Genomic DNA, 18,518 nt, shown 5'->3' with positions numbered 1-18,518 from the left:
GAGATACAATTATTTGAAAATCTGGAATCTGAGGGAGCTAAAAAATCTAAATATTGAGAAAATCGTCTTTAAAGTTGTCCAAATGAAGTTCTTAGCAATGCATATTGCTAATCAAAAATTAAGTTTTGATATATTTACGGTAGGAAATGTACAAAATATCTTCATGGAACATGATCTTTACTTAATATCCTAATGATTTTTGGCATAAAAGAAAAATCGATCATTTTGACCCATAACAATGTATTTTTGGCTATTGCTACAAATATACCCCAGCGACTTAAGACTGCTTTTGTGGTCCAGGGTCACATATTTTAAGATCAATCAGTGCAAGTTTCTTTCAGCTGAAACAGCTCAGACTTATATTTTAGCCTGGGACTAGGTTTAAGCCTTGTCTGTGAAACAAGGGGAAAATGTCATATTTCCTATATTACACTATAAAAATTGTTGTTTCAACTTAAAAATGTAAGTGTTTGTGTTTAATCAACTCAACTATCCAAGTTGTCACTTTTTAAAATGTATTTTCCCCTTCAGGCTGCAGGACTGGCATTATTCGCAGTGGCCATTTGGGTAGCAGCAGACGGGTATAAACTTTACCCCATATCTGGTGTGTCAGGGAAAGATGATATCTTTGCTGCAGCCTGGATTGCCATTTTTACAGGCTTTGCCTTCTTCCTCACATGCATCTTTGGCATCTTTGCTGCCCTGAAAAGAAGCCGTGGATTCATGATGGTGGTAGGTTTTCATAGAAGACAGCAATCCTAATATCTTCCATAATTACATTAATCACAGTTATTCAATATCACCTTCAGTGAGACAATTGAAATGTCGAAATGAATTTTAACTGATTATCTTTAACTGTCATCCTTCCTCAGTACCTTATCATAATGTTCATCATCTTTCTGTTTGAATGCGCATCCGCCATCACAGCAGCGACCAACCGGGATTATGTGAGTACAGTCCCCAGCCACTCTGTACTGTACTCCTGCTCTCTCTTCCTAAAGTTTTCTGTTGTTTGTACTCTGTCCTGTAAATTACAGTTTAAAATGTCATAATCATATGTAATGGAACAACAGCAGATTTATAATGGAGATAAAGTTAGCCTTTTCTTCATTTTTAAAATCCTCTTTCCTTTATTATAGCTGGTTGGGAACAGTAACTTGGTAAAGAAACAGATGCTGCAATACTATGCGGACAGCAGCACACAAGGAAAGCAGATTACACAGACATGGAACAGAGTGATGGAACAGGTACACAGAACACCTGACCTCTTGGCTTTTAACGAACACAACTGCCTTACACCTGTCCAAGGATCATGGTTAAAAAAAAACACACACACACACACACTTAGATAATATTAGGAAAGAAAAACCTTAATTTTCAGCTCAGACCTGATACAACATGCCTTTCTGTTGCCTTGTGAGAGTGGACAAACCAGTTTGTCCTCACATAAACCGCTGAGAATAACTGTTGCAACAGATTGATCATATATTTCTTGATGGGTTGCTGGCTTCATATAAATAGTAAGGCTTGAGATATACTGAATTTCAGTGATTTTACCACAAGTAATGGATGCAGAGGGAATCAAGGTTGTTTTTAACCACCATATCCATGGTAAAAATCGCTGCTTATTGCGTCAAGAAACAAAATGAATAATAATAATAATAAAAAACTTTTATTTTTTTGAATTCGAACTTAAATGGAAACAGCGAGGGGAAATCTATCACCCTCACACAAAATTCCAGATTTATGTTGTCGATTAATTTACTGGATTCCGGCCGTGAAAACTCGTCAAACAACAGTAAATGTCACCACATGTTTATTCTTCGAATTTTATGCTTACGAACACTCTAAAAAAAATGCTGGGTTGTTTCAACCCAACTTTGGGTGAAATATGGACTAACCCAGCTGCTGGGTAAATTATTTAAATTAAAATTATAACCCAAAAGTTGGGTTAGTCCATATTTGACCCAAAGTTGGGTTGAAACAACCCAGCATTTTTTTAGAGTGAAGCAGCACAGTTTGATGGATTTATATAGAATTCTGCATCTGATATTCAGTTGTGGTTGCCAAGCGACAGCAACTTGATGGATTCATATAGAATTCTGCAAGTAAAGTGCATTTTTGTTTTCCAAGCAACCCAACTTGATTGATTAATATATATAACCCAGTCTAAAAAATGCTGGGTTGTTTCAACCCACCTTTGGGCCAAATATGGACTTAACCCAGCTGTTGGGTTAAAATTTTAAAATAAATGTTTAACCCAAAAGTTGGTTAGTCCATATTTCACCCAAAGTTGGGTTGAAACAACCCAGCATTTTTTAGAGTGTAGAATTCAGCTGATGTACATTTTTCTCTTGATTGTACTGAGATTGATTAATCCCACCTTCTCCTCCATCAGGTCGAGTGCTGTGGAGCAGACGGTCCGGCAGACTGGTTTCAGTATAACTCCACCTTTAAACAGACATTCAATTCTGCATACATCTGGCCCCTCAGCTGCTGCAAGAGACTGAGTACCTTTGAGGTGGAAGATAAAGAAGGCTGTAAGGTTGGCAAGGCCACCACCATATTCTCAAAGGTAACGATTAAGTCTCGTAACATGTCACCTGATATACAGAAGGCAACAGACAGCAACAAACTGCATTACTTGCAGGAAATAAAGCAGTTGGTTGTCAGACAGTGGTTCTCAACTGGTGTCACAACACAAAGTGGTCTGTTCTGATTGAGATAATTTGAATGCAAATAATTTAAATTCAAATAATTGCAACTAATTCGGACAGTAAAATAAACAGGCATATATGAATTTTTCTCATTCACATAAATAATTCTGCATGATGTTGGGCCTATTCAGGTCAGGGCCAGATTGATAAATTTCTTTCCTTTCTTTTTTTTTTAAAGATATTTTTCTCTATGAAGATTTACTACTGGTGCACAAATTATAAAATTGTTTCCTGAGAACCACAGTGCAGTGATACAACTTTATATATGATTCAATTTAGATGCGTCACTTTACATGTTACTTCATGGTGCTTCTATGTCAATTTTTTGTTGTATTGTTTTGATACTTCAGGGTTGCTTCCAGTACATTGAATCTGTGTTAAGCCGTTACACCTGGGCTGTGAGCTGGTACGGTTTCTCCGTTCTCCTGTTAGTGGTAAGTAATATAATCTAAATGTTTTCTAAATTACCTGCTTCAAACTGCTTTAAAAGCTTGCAATAAAAAAATTTATTTAAAAAACCCTGTCACACCACAAAATGCTGAAAATCAGAATTTATGCAAAAATCAAAGATGCATGTGTAATTACACCAACAACCAAAAATAGCACAGAGGGAATGCAAGAATGTGTCCTGATTGCAAAATGTTTTGCTGTGGACTGTACTAGGGACACTAATGTTCAATGATATGAAAATAAAACAATATGTTGATTTTAAAGCTAATTTTTATATGCATTTATATTAATATTGTTGTTTTTTATAAGTATTAAAATGTTTCTATGAACTAGAGAAATTACAGTTCTATTATATAAGAACAATTCAATTGCACATCACTAGATATTCACTATTCTGATGCACTTCTGTCCTAGTTTCTCACATTAGTGATTGCCATGATCTACTATATGCAGCTGGAATAACTACGGACTCCGCATGATACATCTGCCAGCTGCACAGATGCTTCCACTCTTGCGGTCACAGAATACTACAGATGATTGATTGCGCATGGATAATTGATATGACAAGTTTCATGAATTCTTGTATAATTATCATACATTCGGATTTCATGACGTCCTATAATTTGACCTCCATTTAGCACAAAAGGAAAGTTCCAGGTTCAATACAAGTTAATCTTAAAAAAAGTGCAATAATGCTCAAAGTTAAAAACTTGAGAAAGAACTAGTGAGCAGTGAGCATCATCTCATTAAGTTGGGGAAAAAAGTTATTTGTAAGCTACCACATTAACATGCCTAAGTAACTAATTCAAATATAGCTTTCATTTAACGTTTTATTATGGATATGTTTTTTTTCTGGGGTCATTTTAAACTTTTATTTACAATATTGATCAAATAGGTTCTTCAAGTGATTGTATGAATTTGTCTTTATGCCACAGTCTACGCTTGTATTTCTTACATGAATATTTAATTTGAAATTACTAAACACCAATGAACAGGATATTTGTTTTGTAAGATTCTTTGCTGAACATCTGTATTTATAACTTATTTGACAAATGTTTCTGTTTATCAAATAAACATTTGACTGTGCTGATGATGTGTCATCATGTGCCATTGACTGACCGCAGATGGAAAAAGGCGAGCGATCGCAGCAAAACCTGTGGCTGAGGCTGTATGCAGGAACATGCCCTGGGGAATAAACCATATTTAAGAAAGCAAGAAAAGACAACAAAAGCCTGGCAGCTCTACACTCCCTGAACCACCCAAACCGTTACTGCTCAGGATAATTATCTAATGCCAATAGTTTGTCCATGTATCAGCAGAGAACAGAGGAGGGCATGTTAGATTGCGTATTTGTCAGCTTTAATTTATACTCAACTGGGTGTCGCCTGATACTCAGAAACAGACTGGTTTTGCAGGATGCCCAGCCAGGAAAGACCTCAACTTCTCTCATATTACTGTCTACAAAAAAGGCTCCCATCTCGGAGGGTGGAGACTGCAGCACTGCAAGCCCTGTGAATTAAAATCATCTCAAAATAAAACAAAACCTAGAAACACTTCTTTTAATAGCAAATGCAAACATTCAGCCTCAGGATATTCATCCAGGTTTGCCTCATCAACAGGAAGGTTATTTAGTCTCATGGTTAAATGCCATCACAATGTTACTTATCAAGGTTAATTTTAAAACTTTTTTTTTTTTAGAACTTTTAAAACTTCTTCCTGCATTCTGATTTTCTGTAATACTTACTTATTCTTAAAAAACACCCATCATTAGGCTACCTCGTCTGACCTGTGTACAAAAATATGTTCAAAAATAATCACCAAACTACAGGGTTCGTCACTGACAGTGTCCAAGATTTTAATTCACATATTTGAAAATATTACAAAATAGGATGAACTGCCTTTCGCCAAGTGCTAAAGGCTGAAGGGGAGATTGTTGGACATGTATATACCCTCAAAGCCGCATGACCTTTCTCACTGGAACGTACACGCTCACAGGTGTGCTGACATACATAGGTAGCATTAATATTTAGTGTTTTTTAAGGAACGTATCCCCTTGGTTATTCACTGCATAGATATGTATTAAAACAACAGAGATAACAGACATGCAAACACACAGCGTCACATTCTCACTCATACACACTCTTTTTCTCATTTAGAATTTACTAGTGTGGAAAACTGTAAATAGGTGTAACTGGGCTTAGGACAGGGTTTTTATCTAGCTCTTTAATATTTGTTTTCATAACGAAGGATTATTTAAAAAGATGATAAATTATTTAAGAGAAGGCACCAATTATTAAACAAATCTTAAAGAGATTCCATCTCTGGTCAATTTTAGAAGAATATCCAGGACATTTTTAATGACCTGAAAGGTACTATAGTACTAAGTAATAAACATTGGAACATAGGTATCTGCAGTATCTGATAAAAACGGCTTTTAAATTTATAAGGTCTTCTAAGACAAGTGTTGTACGCATTGAAGGAATTTTCAGGGTTTTGTGGTGAATAGTACCAATTATTCAATTCCTCCTTCACAGAAACCCATGGATGTCTGGGAGTGACACATTGTGAAATGACCTACCTGAAATACTTGCTTTGGATTAGAACGCCAATATTGATACACAAATCATCTGACACATTATTTGACAGTGAGCAGAAAGCAGTACCTCACAGAAGTATGCGCTCTCAATTACACACCCTCTCAAAAAATCTGCAATTACTGTTCCTTTTTATGTGCTTAACATCAGACACTCTGCGCAAGACACATTCATTCACACACAAATTCACACACAGACTTTAAAGAAATTAAAACAAAAAAACTCAAAGTCCTAATCTTCACATTCTTTGAAACAAATTCAAGAAAGGCAAAATAAAACTATTTCACAATAACTCATTCCATTGAAAACTTACAATAACTTAGAAAAAAAAAACAATTAAAATGGAAATAATATCCCAGTGTTGCTAAAAATTTAAGATAACAAAAACTAGCCATACTCATAAAGTTTCATATAACCACCAGCATCTCTTGAGGTTATTTATATTGTACTTTGTGGAGGAAGAAAGACATATCTAGCTTGTGCCCCTGTACAGCATGACTTAGTGTCAATAAGAACCTTAAATCAAACAAAACCCAAAGCAGAAAAACAAAAATTAGCCACTGAGCAACGTCCTGTCAGAGTAATAGCAGCTATGTACCTCTCTGACTCCCTCTGCTGGACAGCACAGTGTGTTCTGGAATGTTTTCATATCTAAGCCACTTTATGGTTCACTTCTTTGATCCTTACTGCTTCATGTCTTATTCTCATACACTTTTTCCACTCCAATACACACACTAATAGCAGGACAGCAATGGGGTCTTTCTGAGACAGAAACACTAGTAAAGACATACCCCACTTAACTTTGTTTCTGTACATTCGGTCTCCCCTTGGGGAGGTTAACACAATTAGTTTCACAACGTGTTAATTTGTACAGGAAACATAAAAGTCTAGTGCTTACACCGGTCTACATCATATCATCTAAAGACACAGGATTGTTTGTGGCAGTTGTGCTCTTTAGCAGTAACTACGGGTCTGGCCTTCAGTTCGGATGGTCCAGTTGGGGCCCGGCAGGCTTCCCTGCCGGTTTAAGCCTCTCTGGTTTCGTAACCCCGGAGGTCGGAGAGAAGGATCCAGGACAATATCTCGTCGTGGTGTGTTGGGATACTGGGGAAGCACTGGCCCTGACTGGTACGGGTACTGGTTATATTGGTTGGCCACATTCTGGGGCCCATATCCTCTTGTCGATCCAAGCGCTAAGTTGGAGAAGGCCACTGTAGGTGGAGTGCATGTGTGGGAAGAGTCTGGGAGGCCTTGTGTGCCCCAACTGGGGTATGGGGGGTCCTGATAATATGGTCTTGGGGGATAAGGATTAGGGTTTGTGCTTTCTCCCTGGGCACCTGGGATAAAGTCTTGGCTTCTGTAAAACTTAAGTACTTGGTTGCCAGATGGCATGACGTCAAAAGCTTGTCTATATTGGCCTCCGGCAGATCTCCGCAAGGGGTCTTGACGTTGGAAAGGTCCTGATCCCTCTCTAGGTGGCACCTGACCTTCAATGTGCCCTCGAGAGGGTCCTGGAGTGTAGATATTGTACGCAGGTGGAGGCTGCTGTTGCTGGCTAGGGTAGGGATTTGGAGGGTGCTCGATGTGCGGAGAAGAGGACAAAGAAGACAGCACAGAAGGACCCTCCCTTTCATCCTCTGCAAGCTTTTCAATTAGCAAGGAGGCAATTTCCTTCCCAGTCAAGACTTGAGCAGGCTCTGAGCTGGTACTTTGGGGATCTGAGCGACTGCGGAAATGCATGGCATTGAAGGCAGACGCTGCTATATTGATCACTTTGGAATCTGAGGACACATCATTCTGGGCAGGGTTGTCAAAGCTAGCAGTGGAACTTTCTTGCTCTGAATGCTTCTGTTTGTCATCCGGTGGTGACTTGGAAGGTGGTTCCAGCAACTCAGATGCTTGATGATCATTTTCGTCAAGGTCTGTGGTAGCCCAGCCCTTTGAATTAACCCCTGATCCTGGTGGGTTTGGGAAAGGGTAGTTGACGTAGATGTGCTCAGGCTGATCTTTTGTGATTCCTTGCACCGGTGAGGCCTGAGACGGCTTTGAAACAGCATGCTGATGCTGATTCAGTGGCGAGTCTTCCGGTCTGGAAGCCTCAAAGTACCGGTAACACACCTTCCCGTTTTCAAAGTAGGGGTGAAGCTGGGAGGCAGTGTGGTCTGCTGAAGGGGAACGCTGGGGGCGAATCAAGCTACGTTGGTGCACAGACAGAGGCACCATGCCAGCAGAGGAACCCACTCCAACAGATGCGGATATAGGATGCACTTCACTGCGGGACAACCTGACAGATGATGATGTCTGTGGCTGGGGACGGGGGTGAGGAGGATGTCCTGATGATCCATCCTGAGAGCGATGGTGAGAATGAGAATGAGAAAATGAGAAAGAATGAGAGTGTGCTGCGGCCCAAGCTCGTGTGGCCTCAGATGACCACAGCTGGGGAGTCCTACAGCCCCCAGGTCCTTGGGGGTTGTAGGGAGGAGGGTAACCCCTGGAAATAGGCCTTTGATTGGCTGGATCAGTAAGACGAAGGTTTCCTTCCAGATCCAGCTTCATATTTTGATAGCTGTGGCATGCATAGCTGGGTGGCACTTGTGGATGCTCAGGTGCACCAATTTCGTAGTAGAAGTTCTCCATCTTGGAAGGGTCTTCAGAGGAGGGGACAACTGGTCTGATTGGTGTGGACTGGGCCTGTTGCTGTTGTTGGGGAAGGTGTGCAACCTGGGCAGCTTGGTTGGCCATCCTGGCTGCATGATAGCGAGACAGCATGTCAGAGGTACTGTTGATACGCTCAGAGAAAGCTCTGGAAAGTGGTGTGTTCCCTTGCGGTGGACCTGCCAAATGTCGAATGCGACTGGCATCCAAGGAGCGACGCATGTAATCATGCCGGTCAGTCTGAGAGAGTGGAGCCCTCAAGGGAGCAAGATCAGGGGGCTTGGGTGGCACTTTTGGGCGAGTGGGCTGGAAGGCTCGTACCTGGGCCAGTGGAGAGCTCTCTGATTTAGAATGCAGAAGCTGAGTGTGTGGTTGGGCTGCAGGCTTGGACTGGCTGCTGGATTTCTCCTGCTGAAGCTGTGGAGCAGAAAACTGCCGCCCATATGCTGGGGGTTTTCTCTGAGAAGGGACGGCTTCGGTGGAAGAGGGTGGGCTGGATTTTGAGGGCTGTGCTGGAGAAGTTGGTTCTTCATTCTTGTAAATGGGGCTTGGTGTTCGCTCATTGTCTTCAGAGGAACTGGCAGCTGACAACTCAGAATTGGATGTCCCAGAGTCAGAGACTGAGCTGTCAGAAGAGAGAGTCCCAGTGTCCTGCCCAGGTGGTGACCTTGGTTCTGTACCATGTGATTTGTCTGCAGGCTTTTCAGTAGCAGTTCCACCATCATCATCATCATTATCGTCATCACCCTCAGTCTTCCATACAGACAAGGGGCGCACCGTGGAGTAGATCTGATTAGGATCAGAAGACAGCAGAGCACCCGCATCAGCAGAAAGCGACCTCTGGAAGCGGACGTCTGTCTCATGGGAGGTTCCTCTCTGACGGGGGCGGTATGGGGGTGAGGCACCTTGCCGCAGTGCCTTGTTGGCACTTTCAGCCAGAGCCAGAGCCATGAGGCGTGCAGGGTTCTTGGGGGGAGGAGGAGGGGGCTGCTGTGATGGAAGGGGAAAACCAGTGGGACCCAAGATACCTGAAAAATGTTTGAGAGTAAGGAATTAGGAAAAAAGTAGGCACTTGAATGAATGAACTATTTTTAACATTAAACAAGAGGTTTCCAAACTTGTGGTGCATGGAAAAATATATTTATGTCAGAAAGTTCTCTCATTGCAAATGTACAGCAATTGGACAAAACCTGCGTATTTTGGAAAATTACCCAAAATGATCATGTTTTCTGACACAGGGCAATGGTGGTACTTGACAACAGTCATAGACAAGGGTGTGCAGTCTGAAAAGTTTGGGAACCACTGCAGTAGGCCATAATCAGAGTGTGTACTCACTAGGACCCTTGATTTTGGCGATGAGGCCCAACTTATTGCTGAGCTCTTGCTGGCAGCTCTCTGTGAGTTGAAAATCACATGACCTCAGGAGCATAGATATCATTTGGGGTGGCTGAGGTGGTCCACTGCTTGGAAGTCCAGGTTGCAATTCACCAGCTCTTCCACCAATCATTTCCAGAACCTTAAAAGAGTTCAAATGGTTTACTTGTAGTTCTCTGCACATTAAACTGGGATAGATTTCACTTTAAAGGTTTTACTCCAAATAATACCACTACATTATGTCTGTGCCCCAACAAAATCACCAAATATGTTATGCTCACCTTGGCAGGTACACTGATGGCGATCGGGTCAGAGATGTCCAGAGGGGGGGATTTTGGCACTTTAGGTGAAAGTGCATGAACCACTTTACGTGTAAAGGAACGCCTCTCTTGAGGGGGCTGAGACGGGGGTGCAGAGGTCGCTGGAGCTGGCGTCTGGCTGTGTGATGGGCTTAGGTTTGATTCGCCCTGCTGGGCTGTGCTTGCGGGAGCATTAGTGACTGCAGAGGGCCTGTGTTGACAGAACACTTGCTGAGGCGGAGCTGCTGCAGCCAGGATCAAACTCCGACGGGCTGCGGCCTCAGATTGATTGAGAACTGAGTCTGGATCTTCTGTGATTGAGCGCTGGCTACCAGACCGGGTGTGGGCTTGCTGGCTCAGACACCGGTAGGGAGGGGGTGCGGACGCAGGAGGGGACTCCTTGCCGCTAAGATCGACAGCCGTGCTCACTAACCCTATTGGCCCATCTTCCAGGAAGGTGGGGCTAAAGTCAATGACATCTTCTGCCATCCATGAGGCAGATGGTTCCTGGGAAAAATCAGGCAACATGTACACACCCTCCTCATCTTCTTCATCTTCATTTTCCTCCTCATCTGCATCACGGGTTTCCTCAGGCAGCAGGCTATCGTAAGAGCGGCTTGGATGGATTCTAGATGGGGAACGCTGGGGAAGGAGCTGCGGATCAACAGAGGCAGCCAGAGAGAGACCATCACTGCTGGAGCGAGGTCTTCGTAAGCGCTGCATCTTTCCCTGACCTGAGAAGAAAAGAGAGCATCACACATCACTCTTACTTTTCAATACCTTCAATAATTTCTATATCCAATTTGGTAACACTTTATAATAACTTTCATTTATAAATCATTAACAAACATTATATAATGCTTAACAGATCATTAGTTAATATATATTCACATAGCTAGAAATATGAGATAATGTTCTTGTTAATGTTTACTAATGAACTTACTAAACATTACCTAATGATTAACATATGATTATTTCATGTAAATTGAAATAATTACAAATGTCAGTAAACTTTCAGTTCATATGATCTTCATTTGTTGGTCTTTGTTTGTGTACAATAGACCTCTATTTGACTTTCAGTTCATATGATCTTCATTTGTTGGTCTTTGTTTGTGTAAAATAGACCTCTATTTGCACATCTTAACAAATAATCTATTAATTATCTGTTCATGTTTTTGCAGTACCCAATCTAAAGTGGGAACTTTTAATCATTTGCAAATGTTTATAAATGTTTACTAATCATTAATACCTTTATGAGCAGTCATCTCAATGGCAAAAAGTGTCCCAAAAGACCTGAATTTACCCTATTCACACATCTTTACTAATCATTTATTAATCATTTGTTCATGTTTTTGCAGTAGCCAATCTAAAGTTGAAACTATTTATCATCTGTAAATGTTTTATAAACGATTACTAATCATTTAGTACCTTTATGGGCATTAGACTTTTAGCTAATGTAATAAGGTTTGTGTAAAGGGTGACTGGTTAAGTTTAGCTAAATGCTTGTTAAAGACATAACAGATTGTAATTGTGGTGCAAAAAAGTTTTTTATTGCCTCAACACACACATTAGTATACTACTCTTCAGTATACCATTCAACAGGATATTCCTTGAATCATAAATAAACAGGGGAAAACAAAATTTTTTTTAAAAGAAAATATTTGTTGATTTATCAAAACAATATAAAATAAACAGATTGAACCGTGTTCCCTTATAGTAATCAAATTGACCCCTGTACACTTTTGACCTTTTAACCAACCCTTAAACCTACCCATACCACCAAACCTGTCCCTAACCTTACCCGTATAACACCTCAATAGCAGCAAAAGTGTCGAGCATTAACACAAGCTTTTAATCATTTTATAACATCTGTTAAAATCATTTGTAGATTTTTAATAAGTGCTTGATCATATGAAATCGAAAGTTTAATGACATTTGTAAGTATTTTAACTTACATGAAATAATGATTTGTTTGAACATTATCTAATGTTTAATCTAATGTTTCTAACTCTTTGAATATATATTAACTAATGATCCATTAAGCATTATATAATGTTTGTTAATGATTTATTAATGAAAGTTATTATAAAGTGTTACCGGGGTCGGTAAGATTTTTTTAATATTTTAAAAAGTCTTTCACTTACCAAGGCTGCATTTATTTGACCAATAACAGTACAAAAAAGGATTATTACAATTTAACATAACTGTTTTCTCTTTTAATATATTTTAAACCATATTTTCATCAGCAATTACTCCAGTCTTCAATGTCACATGATCCTTCAGAAATCATTCAAATATGTTGATTTCATAATAAGAAACATTTCTTATTATCATCAATGTTGAAAATAGTTGTGCTGTTTTTGAGGTGACACTTTTTTCAGGACTCTTTGATGAATGGAAAGTTCAAGTTCAACAGCATACGTGAAACAGAATTTTTTTTTCAGTTTAATGCACCCTTGCTAAATAAAAGTATTTATTTCTTTCAAAAGAAATCTTACTGACACCAAATCTTTGAACAGTATATACACACACTTTTATAATTGTATCATAATAATGAAAAATGATTAAATATATATTTACACTTGTTTACATACTTTTTTTCACATTTTAAAGTACTGATCTTTTAGGTCTTAAATCTTATTACACTGCTCCCTGGTGTTACCAAATGTCATTCATACCTGCTCCACTGTGCTGAGATGACAGGGACTCTTCACTCTTTGCTGACCTTAGCGTCACACTGTCCACCCTGCAACCTAAAGCAAACAAAAAGCACTAAAAACCAGGTCATTTTCCTCTAACATCAGCATGCAAATCTATTTAGGATTAATTACAATCTAAAGAAATATGTACGATATCTCTTATACCTGCATGAGAGGTAGCAGGCTGGAACAAAGAGGTGATTCTGGTGTGTTTGCGTCGACCTGCCGCTGTAGGTTTCCCAATGGCAAAAAACGTCTTCCAGCTCCCACCTGCCGACTTTCGGACCTTCATCCCTCTTTTCCTCCTAAAAGAAACAAGAAGAAAAATGTCAAATGATTAAGTACTGAGTAACAGCTCACCTATTAACTAAAATGTTGTAATTTACCGTTCTTAATTTTTCTTTAGTGTAAACAAAAAAGAAAAAAATATATATTATACATCATTAATCAAAATAATTAAATTTGTATGTTAACCATTCCTTTAAAAGTCATTAGTTTGTTCAAAGAAACCCACTTGTCAGCAGGCAGGTCCAGTACAGTGTGAAACTGGCTGATAGAGTGGTGAGGAGATCCCTGAAGGAGAAACGGAGCTTGTGTGCGAGCTTGCGCCTCCTCCAGAGATAGAAGCCTGGTGGACACAAACGACTTGGGTCTGGTCAGAGACTGTCGTGCTGTGGAGTCAGAAAGAGGCAAACCAAAAAAAATAAAAAATTCAGATTCAGATCCATTAAGCCAGAGGACAAAAGCGAGTAAATGCAATACTGCAGCGGAGAGCACAGCGTTCAACAACAAATGCGATTCAACATGATACACTGCAAACGGCAAGACACCTAAGCATCAACAAAAAACATCAGCTCCTCCAAAGCTTCTGTAGTCTGTGCAGTTCTTCTGCAACAAGCTTTGTAGAAGAAATACATGGGCTGGCCAACAGACTGGAAGTTCACAAAATCATACGTGGTTAAGGCCAGAAACAAACTCTACGCAAGTACACAAATGCACATGCTTTGCCGGTGCTTACTAAGATTTCACATGCAAAATTTGCAATACTAAGTCAAGTCAGGTAATGCACCTTATAGCTCCTCTTTTAACAATGTTGAGAATTCGGTACATACTTGTGTTACATTATGATTTGCAATTGAGCTTGTATATCTAGGAAAGCTCGTGTTTGTACTTGCGTAGAGCTTTTTTTGGGCCTCAGCAAGCCTGTAAAGTCTGGGACATCAGACGAGTAGAGAAATCGAATATAACGCCTGCAAAAGTATAACGTTTTAGCATTTTGAGAAAGATTGCAACGCTTGATGTGCATAACATGTAAAAGCTGTCTGCTCAAAGCAATATTTGGGGTTAATTTGTAGAAGATACCTATGATTAATACAAAAACTTAAGCTGACATAACAGACAAAAAAAACTAAATGACACTTTACCTTCGGTCATTGTCTTATAGTTGAGTCCACAAACAGATACTCTATAGCTCAGATTTTTTATTATAACATCCATCCCACTCACCCATCTTACCAAATGATTTCCCTCAATGTCCTACTTAATGAAAACCAAATTTATATAGTGGAAAAGATCAATTAATAGCAACCAAAAACATTTTGTCTAATATTAAGATTTTCTTCTCATACAAAACAAAAAACTGCTTAATAAATGTCAACAAAAGAATTTATTGCCTTATATCCACCTGTGTGCTGTACAGTTTTAACATGTCATTTACATAGGCAAAAGATGTCTTTACAGCTGTCCTCGAACATAAACAGCTGTCAAAATAATCCATCCATGTGGAAAATTACATAGCTAAATGGCATACACTAACGTTCAAAAGTTTGGGCTTGGTAAGATTTTTGAAAGAACTCTTGCTCACCAAGACTGCATTTATTGGATCAAAAATATAGTAAAAACAGTGCAACTGTGATATTTTATTAGATTTTAAAATATAATTTATTCCTGTGTTGCAAAGCCATTTCTCCAGTCTTCAGTGTCACATGATCTTTCAGAAATATTTTTGTGTAAACCATATTTTTTCTAGGAACAGACAATTCAAAAGAACAGCATTTATATAAAATAGAAATAATTTGTAATATTAAGTATATATGTCCTTGCTGTCTCTTTTGATCAATTTAGTCTGTCCTTTCTGAATAAAAGTATTAATTTCTTCCACAAAAAAATCTTACAGAGCCCAAACTCTTGCGTAAACATCCATCCATCTATCCATGAATACATCTTACTGATTTTTCAGAAACAATACATGGGAGTTTTTAAAGGGATAGCATCGATTCCCACCGGAGCCGTGTGGGACACTTTTTATGATGGTTGGACGCGCTTTATTGGACTTCTTTTAGACTACTGAAAAATAACACCCATTGACTGCCATTATAAAGCTTGGAAGAATCAGGACATTTTTTAATATAACTCTGATTGGATTCGTCTGAAAGAAGAAAGTCATATACACATAGGATGCCTTGAGGGTGAGTAAATCATGGGGTAATTTTCATTTTTGGGTGACCTATCCCTTTAACTCAGCAGTATGTACTGTCTCTATGGCCCCTTAAGCTGGCTTGACCAGGTTTTTCCTGGTAGAACAGATTGTGATTTGAGTGTCTACTGCAGAGGGTCAGTCTGGATCTCATATCATGGAGAAGCGTCGTAGCTCTGGGTCCAGATAGGAGGGGTCAGTCAAACAGGACTCCCCCCTTGCCTCCTGAAGACTAACCAGGCGTGTTCGGGGCTGGCGTGAGATCTTGTGCTCCGCCCCTCTTGTCACTATGGAAACACACAGCTCGCTCTCAGTAAGCCTCACTTACACATGGGTGAGGCCATTGTAAACATGTTCCACAGTGCTATGTTAGCAAAGCTCATCACGAGAGACTAACTTATGAAAATCACACGTATTATAGGGCTATTATAGGGTTATTTTCAACTATTTTAAAGGAAATAAGTTTTATATCACCTCCTTTATATTGCAATTGGCGAATATGAGAGCAATATGAAAAACCTTTTAATAGGGTCTCTGATTTAAACCTCACTAAATTGCAAAAGGGTTTGGAAGTTTTTTGATCATTCAAAAAAAAAAAAAGATTTGGAGTTAAAAATATTCACAGAAGTCCCCATGTGGCATTTTACATAATTTAAATTGCTTTAATAAAGCATATTTAAGTAAAAATGACTGCAACTATACATATTCCATATTGGTGGATACAAATAAAAATCATTAACTATTCATTTTTTCTGGTTAATTTTGTGCAAAATTTGTGAGGTCAGTAAGATTTTGAAAGAAGTCTTGAGTTTTTTAATGAAAATATAAATTGATGTTCAAGAAACACTTCATGTTATTATCAATGTTGAAAACAATTGTGTTGCTTAAAATATCTGTGGAAACAGTTTTTTTTTTTTTGTTTTTTTTAAATTCCAAGATTTTTTTTTCAAGATTCTTGATAATAAAATTTATGATAAATAAAAATGAAAAAGAACAAAATGTATTTGAAATAGAAATCTTTTGTAACTTTAGTGTCACTTTTGATCAATTTAATGCATCCTTGTTAATTAAAATTGTTCATTTCTTTAAAAACAAAACAAAAAAACAACTGACCCCAAACTTCAGAACGGTAGTTTAAATATCAAGAAAAATATCATTAAATAAATTTATTTATCTGTATCACCCAGCCGAAATATACTCAATTTATGTTGATTATTACAGATATTTCATATTGTGTCATAAGTAATGAAAAAGAAAAGACAGGAAGTCACAGGCCTTGTTGTAGGAGTCACATATCACTGTTAAATATGAAAACAAGAAATAGCTGCATCTCAGAAGGGAAGAAAACTGTGGAGAAATTAAGGCCTGGAGGCTGCATCAGATGCCACTTTAAACCAAAGGCTGGCAGAGGAAGTTATTAAACACATTCTCTTAATCTGTGGCAATTCCATAATGAAAACAAGCCAGAAGAAGCATTACATCTGGTGCATGTGCTACTATATCAGTTTACCAGACACCTCTGTTCCAAAACATAGTGCACTGTCTGCATAAGCAGCATCCTAACTAAAGTTTGTCACTAAGATTGGCACATTACAGGATTGGCTTCTTCCTGAAGGATACAATATTGTTGCCAAAAGAAAGTATCTTTCAAGGCAGCATAATTCAAATGCTTACCTTTTTGCCTATGATGTCTTAAAATGCTGCTTATGTGGGCAGCTCACTAGATTTTGGAACAAAACCAACATCACTGACTGTTTAATGAAAGTGCTGTTTTAAGACACCAGATGGAATGAGTGGTTTACTGATGAGTGTGAACATCTATAGAGAAACAGATTTGTTGGTTCAACATACCTGCACTGAAACGGCCAACAGAAGTGAAGGAGTCACTGAACAGAACTTCCACATTGCTGAGCAGAAACTCCACAACCACGGACTGGATACGCACTTCTTTAAATGGATCAGCGCCGTTTAAGCCTGCTGCTTCGATTTCTTTGGACCTGACACAAAACAACAGCAGATTCAGCTTCAGATACAAGAGTTTTAATTTGAAGCCTGAGCCTGTACTCATAAAAACCACAACAAAAACACTTAAGCTGAGGTGAGAACGTCAACAATGACAGAATACAAATATCATCATACGAGTGATTTCAGCAGTAACAAATACTGATATTTTAGCTCAAAATATTATATTTTAAAATCTTGATATTCAATGATCATTTATATAACTATTTCTGAGAAGACCAAAAGCATGGCTTCAAGTGAAATTAGGCATCAAAATATTAGGGCTACAGATGTATAAATGCACAGCAGAAAAGATATATAACAAAATATTTTAAAATCTGGCACAGAAAAATTTAGTTCTCACCTACATTATGGCTACTTTCCAATAAATTAGTAAATAAATAAACAAAATATTGATTTGAGCTGAAAAGAGACCCCTTTTTGACTATTTCAGATATGAAACTAGCACAGTTTCCTAGTACAGTTGTCAGTAATACAGTACATTAAACAAAAATATCTGACTGCAGAATTTTGTGCGTGACTGATAAGAATCAAGTATTCTGTGACTGACCAATCAGAATCAAGTATCCAGGAAAGCCATGTAATAAACTGACCTTAAAGGCATAAAATGAAAATTCTGTCATCATTTACTCACCCTCAAGTTGTTCCAAACCTGTATGAGTTTCTTTCTTCCGTTGAGCACAAAAGAATATTTTAAAGAATGTTGGTAACCAAACAAGATGACAGTAGCCACTGACTTCCATAGTATGTTGGTTGGCTACCAACATTCTTCAAAATATCTTCTTTTGGAACAACTTGAGGGTAGGGCTGGGCGATATGGGCAAAAATTAATATCTCTGTATTTTTTGGCCGATTTGCGATATACGGTATATATCTCTGTATTTTCGTTAAAATAGATGAAAATATAAAAATAGACTTACTTGTACGTTTAAAATTCTACATGTCACATTTATTGTCCAACTACAAATATTTCAGCGAAATGTATATTTTAGTCAGAATTATTGCGCTCCTATTTCATTGAGCTCTGTCTGTTTGGCGCGCATGCGCACGGTGGCGCTCGTTCACTGAAGTCTGTGTGAAGTTTAGCGGAGAATCCCAAAGCAGAAGGCTCATGCACTTCTGACAGAAAAATGGAAATATTTCCATGGCTTTCTAACATTTACAGATGGAGAATATACCTGTGAAATGTAAGTTATGCATTCAGGAAGACAGCACATCTCAAACACATTAAA

At 38.6% G+C, this 18,518-nt stretch overlaps 2 protein-coding genes across 2 annotated transcripts in view; one reads left to right on the top strand and one right to left on the bottom strand.

The window, feature by feature from the left end:
* Positions 1 to 3,851, top strand: part of upk1a (uroplakin 1a) — a 5,674-nt gene extending 1,823 nt beyond the window's left edge. The window contains exons 3-8 of the mRNA XM_016514233.1: positions 532 to 732; positions 873 to 947; positions 1,140 to 1,247; positions 2,399 to 2,575; positions 3,068 to 3,151; positions 3,582 to 3,851. Coding sequence (XP_016369719.1) covers positions 532 to 732; positions 873 to 947; positions 1,140 to 1,247; positions 2,399 to 2,575; positions 3,068 to 3,151; positions 3,582 to 3,629 — 693 coding nt within the window. The 3' untranslated portion in view covers positions 3,630 to 3,851. The remainder of the gene's footprint in view (positions 1 to 531; positions 733 to 872; positions 948 to 1,139; positions 1,248 to 2,398; positions 2,576 to 3,067; positions 3,152 to 3,581) is intronic.
* A 1,154-nt stretch (positions 3,852 to 5,005) lies between these two features.
* Positions 5,006 to 18,518, bottom strand: part of LOC107709693 (rho GTPase-activating protein 33-like) — a 75,162-nt gene continuing 61,649 nt past the window's right edge. The window contains exons 21-23 of the mRNA XM_016514282.1: positions 10,072 to 10,823; positions 9,752 to 9,932; positions 5,006 to 9,444 (exon numbers count right to left, since the gene is read on the bottom strand). Coding sequence (XP_016369768.1) covers positions 6,716 to 9,444; positions 9,752 to 9,932; positions 10,072 to 10,823 — 3,662 coding nt within the window. The 3' untranslated portion in view covers positions 5,006 to 6,715. The remainder of the gene's footprint in view (positions 9,445 to 9,751; positions 9,933 to 10,071; positions 10,824 to 18,518) is intronic.

This window comes from Sinocyclocheilus rhinocerous, unplaced genomic scaffold (assembly GCF_001515625.1).
Source record: "Sinocyclocheilus rhinocerous isolate Xijiao unplaced genomic scaffold, SAMN03320098_v1.1 scaffold282, whole genome shotgun sequence".
NCBI lineage: Eukaryota > Metazoa > Chordata > Actinopteri > Cypriniformes > Cyprinidae > Sinocyclocheilus > Sinocyclocheilus rhinocerous.
This window is presented reverse-complemented; position numbering and strand designations above follow the sequence as displayed.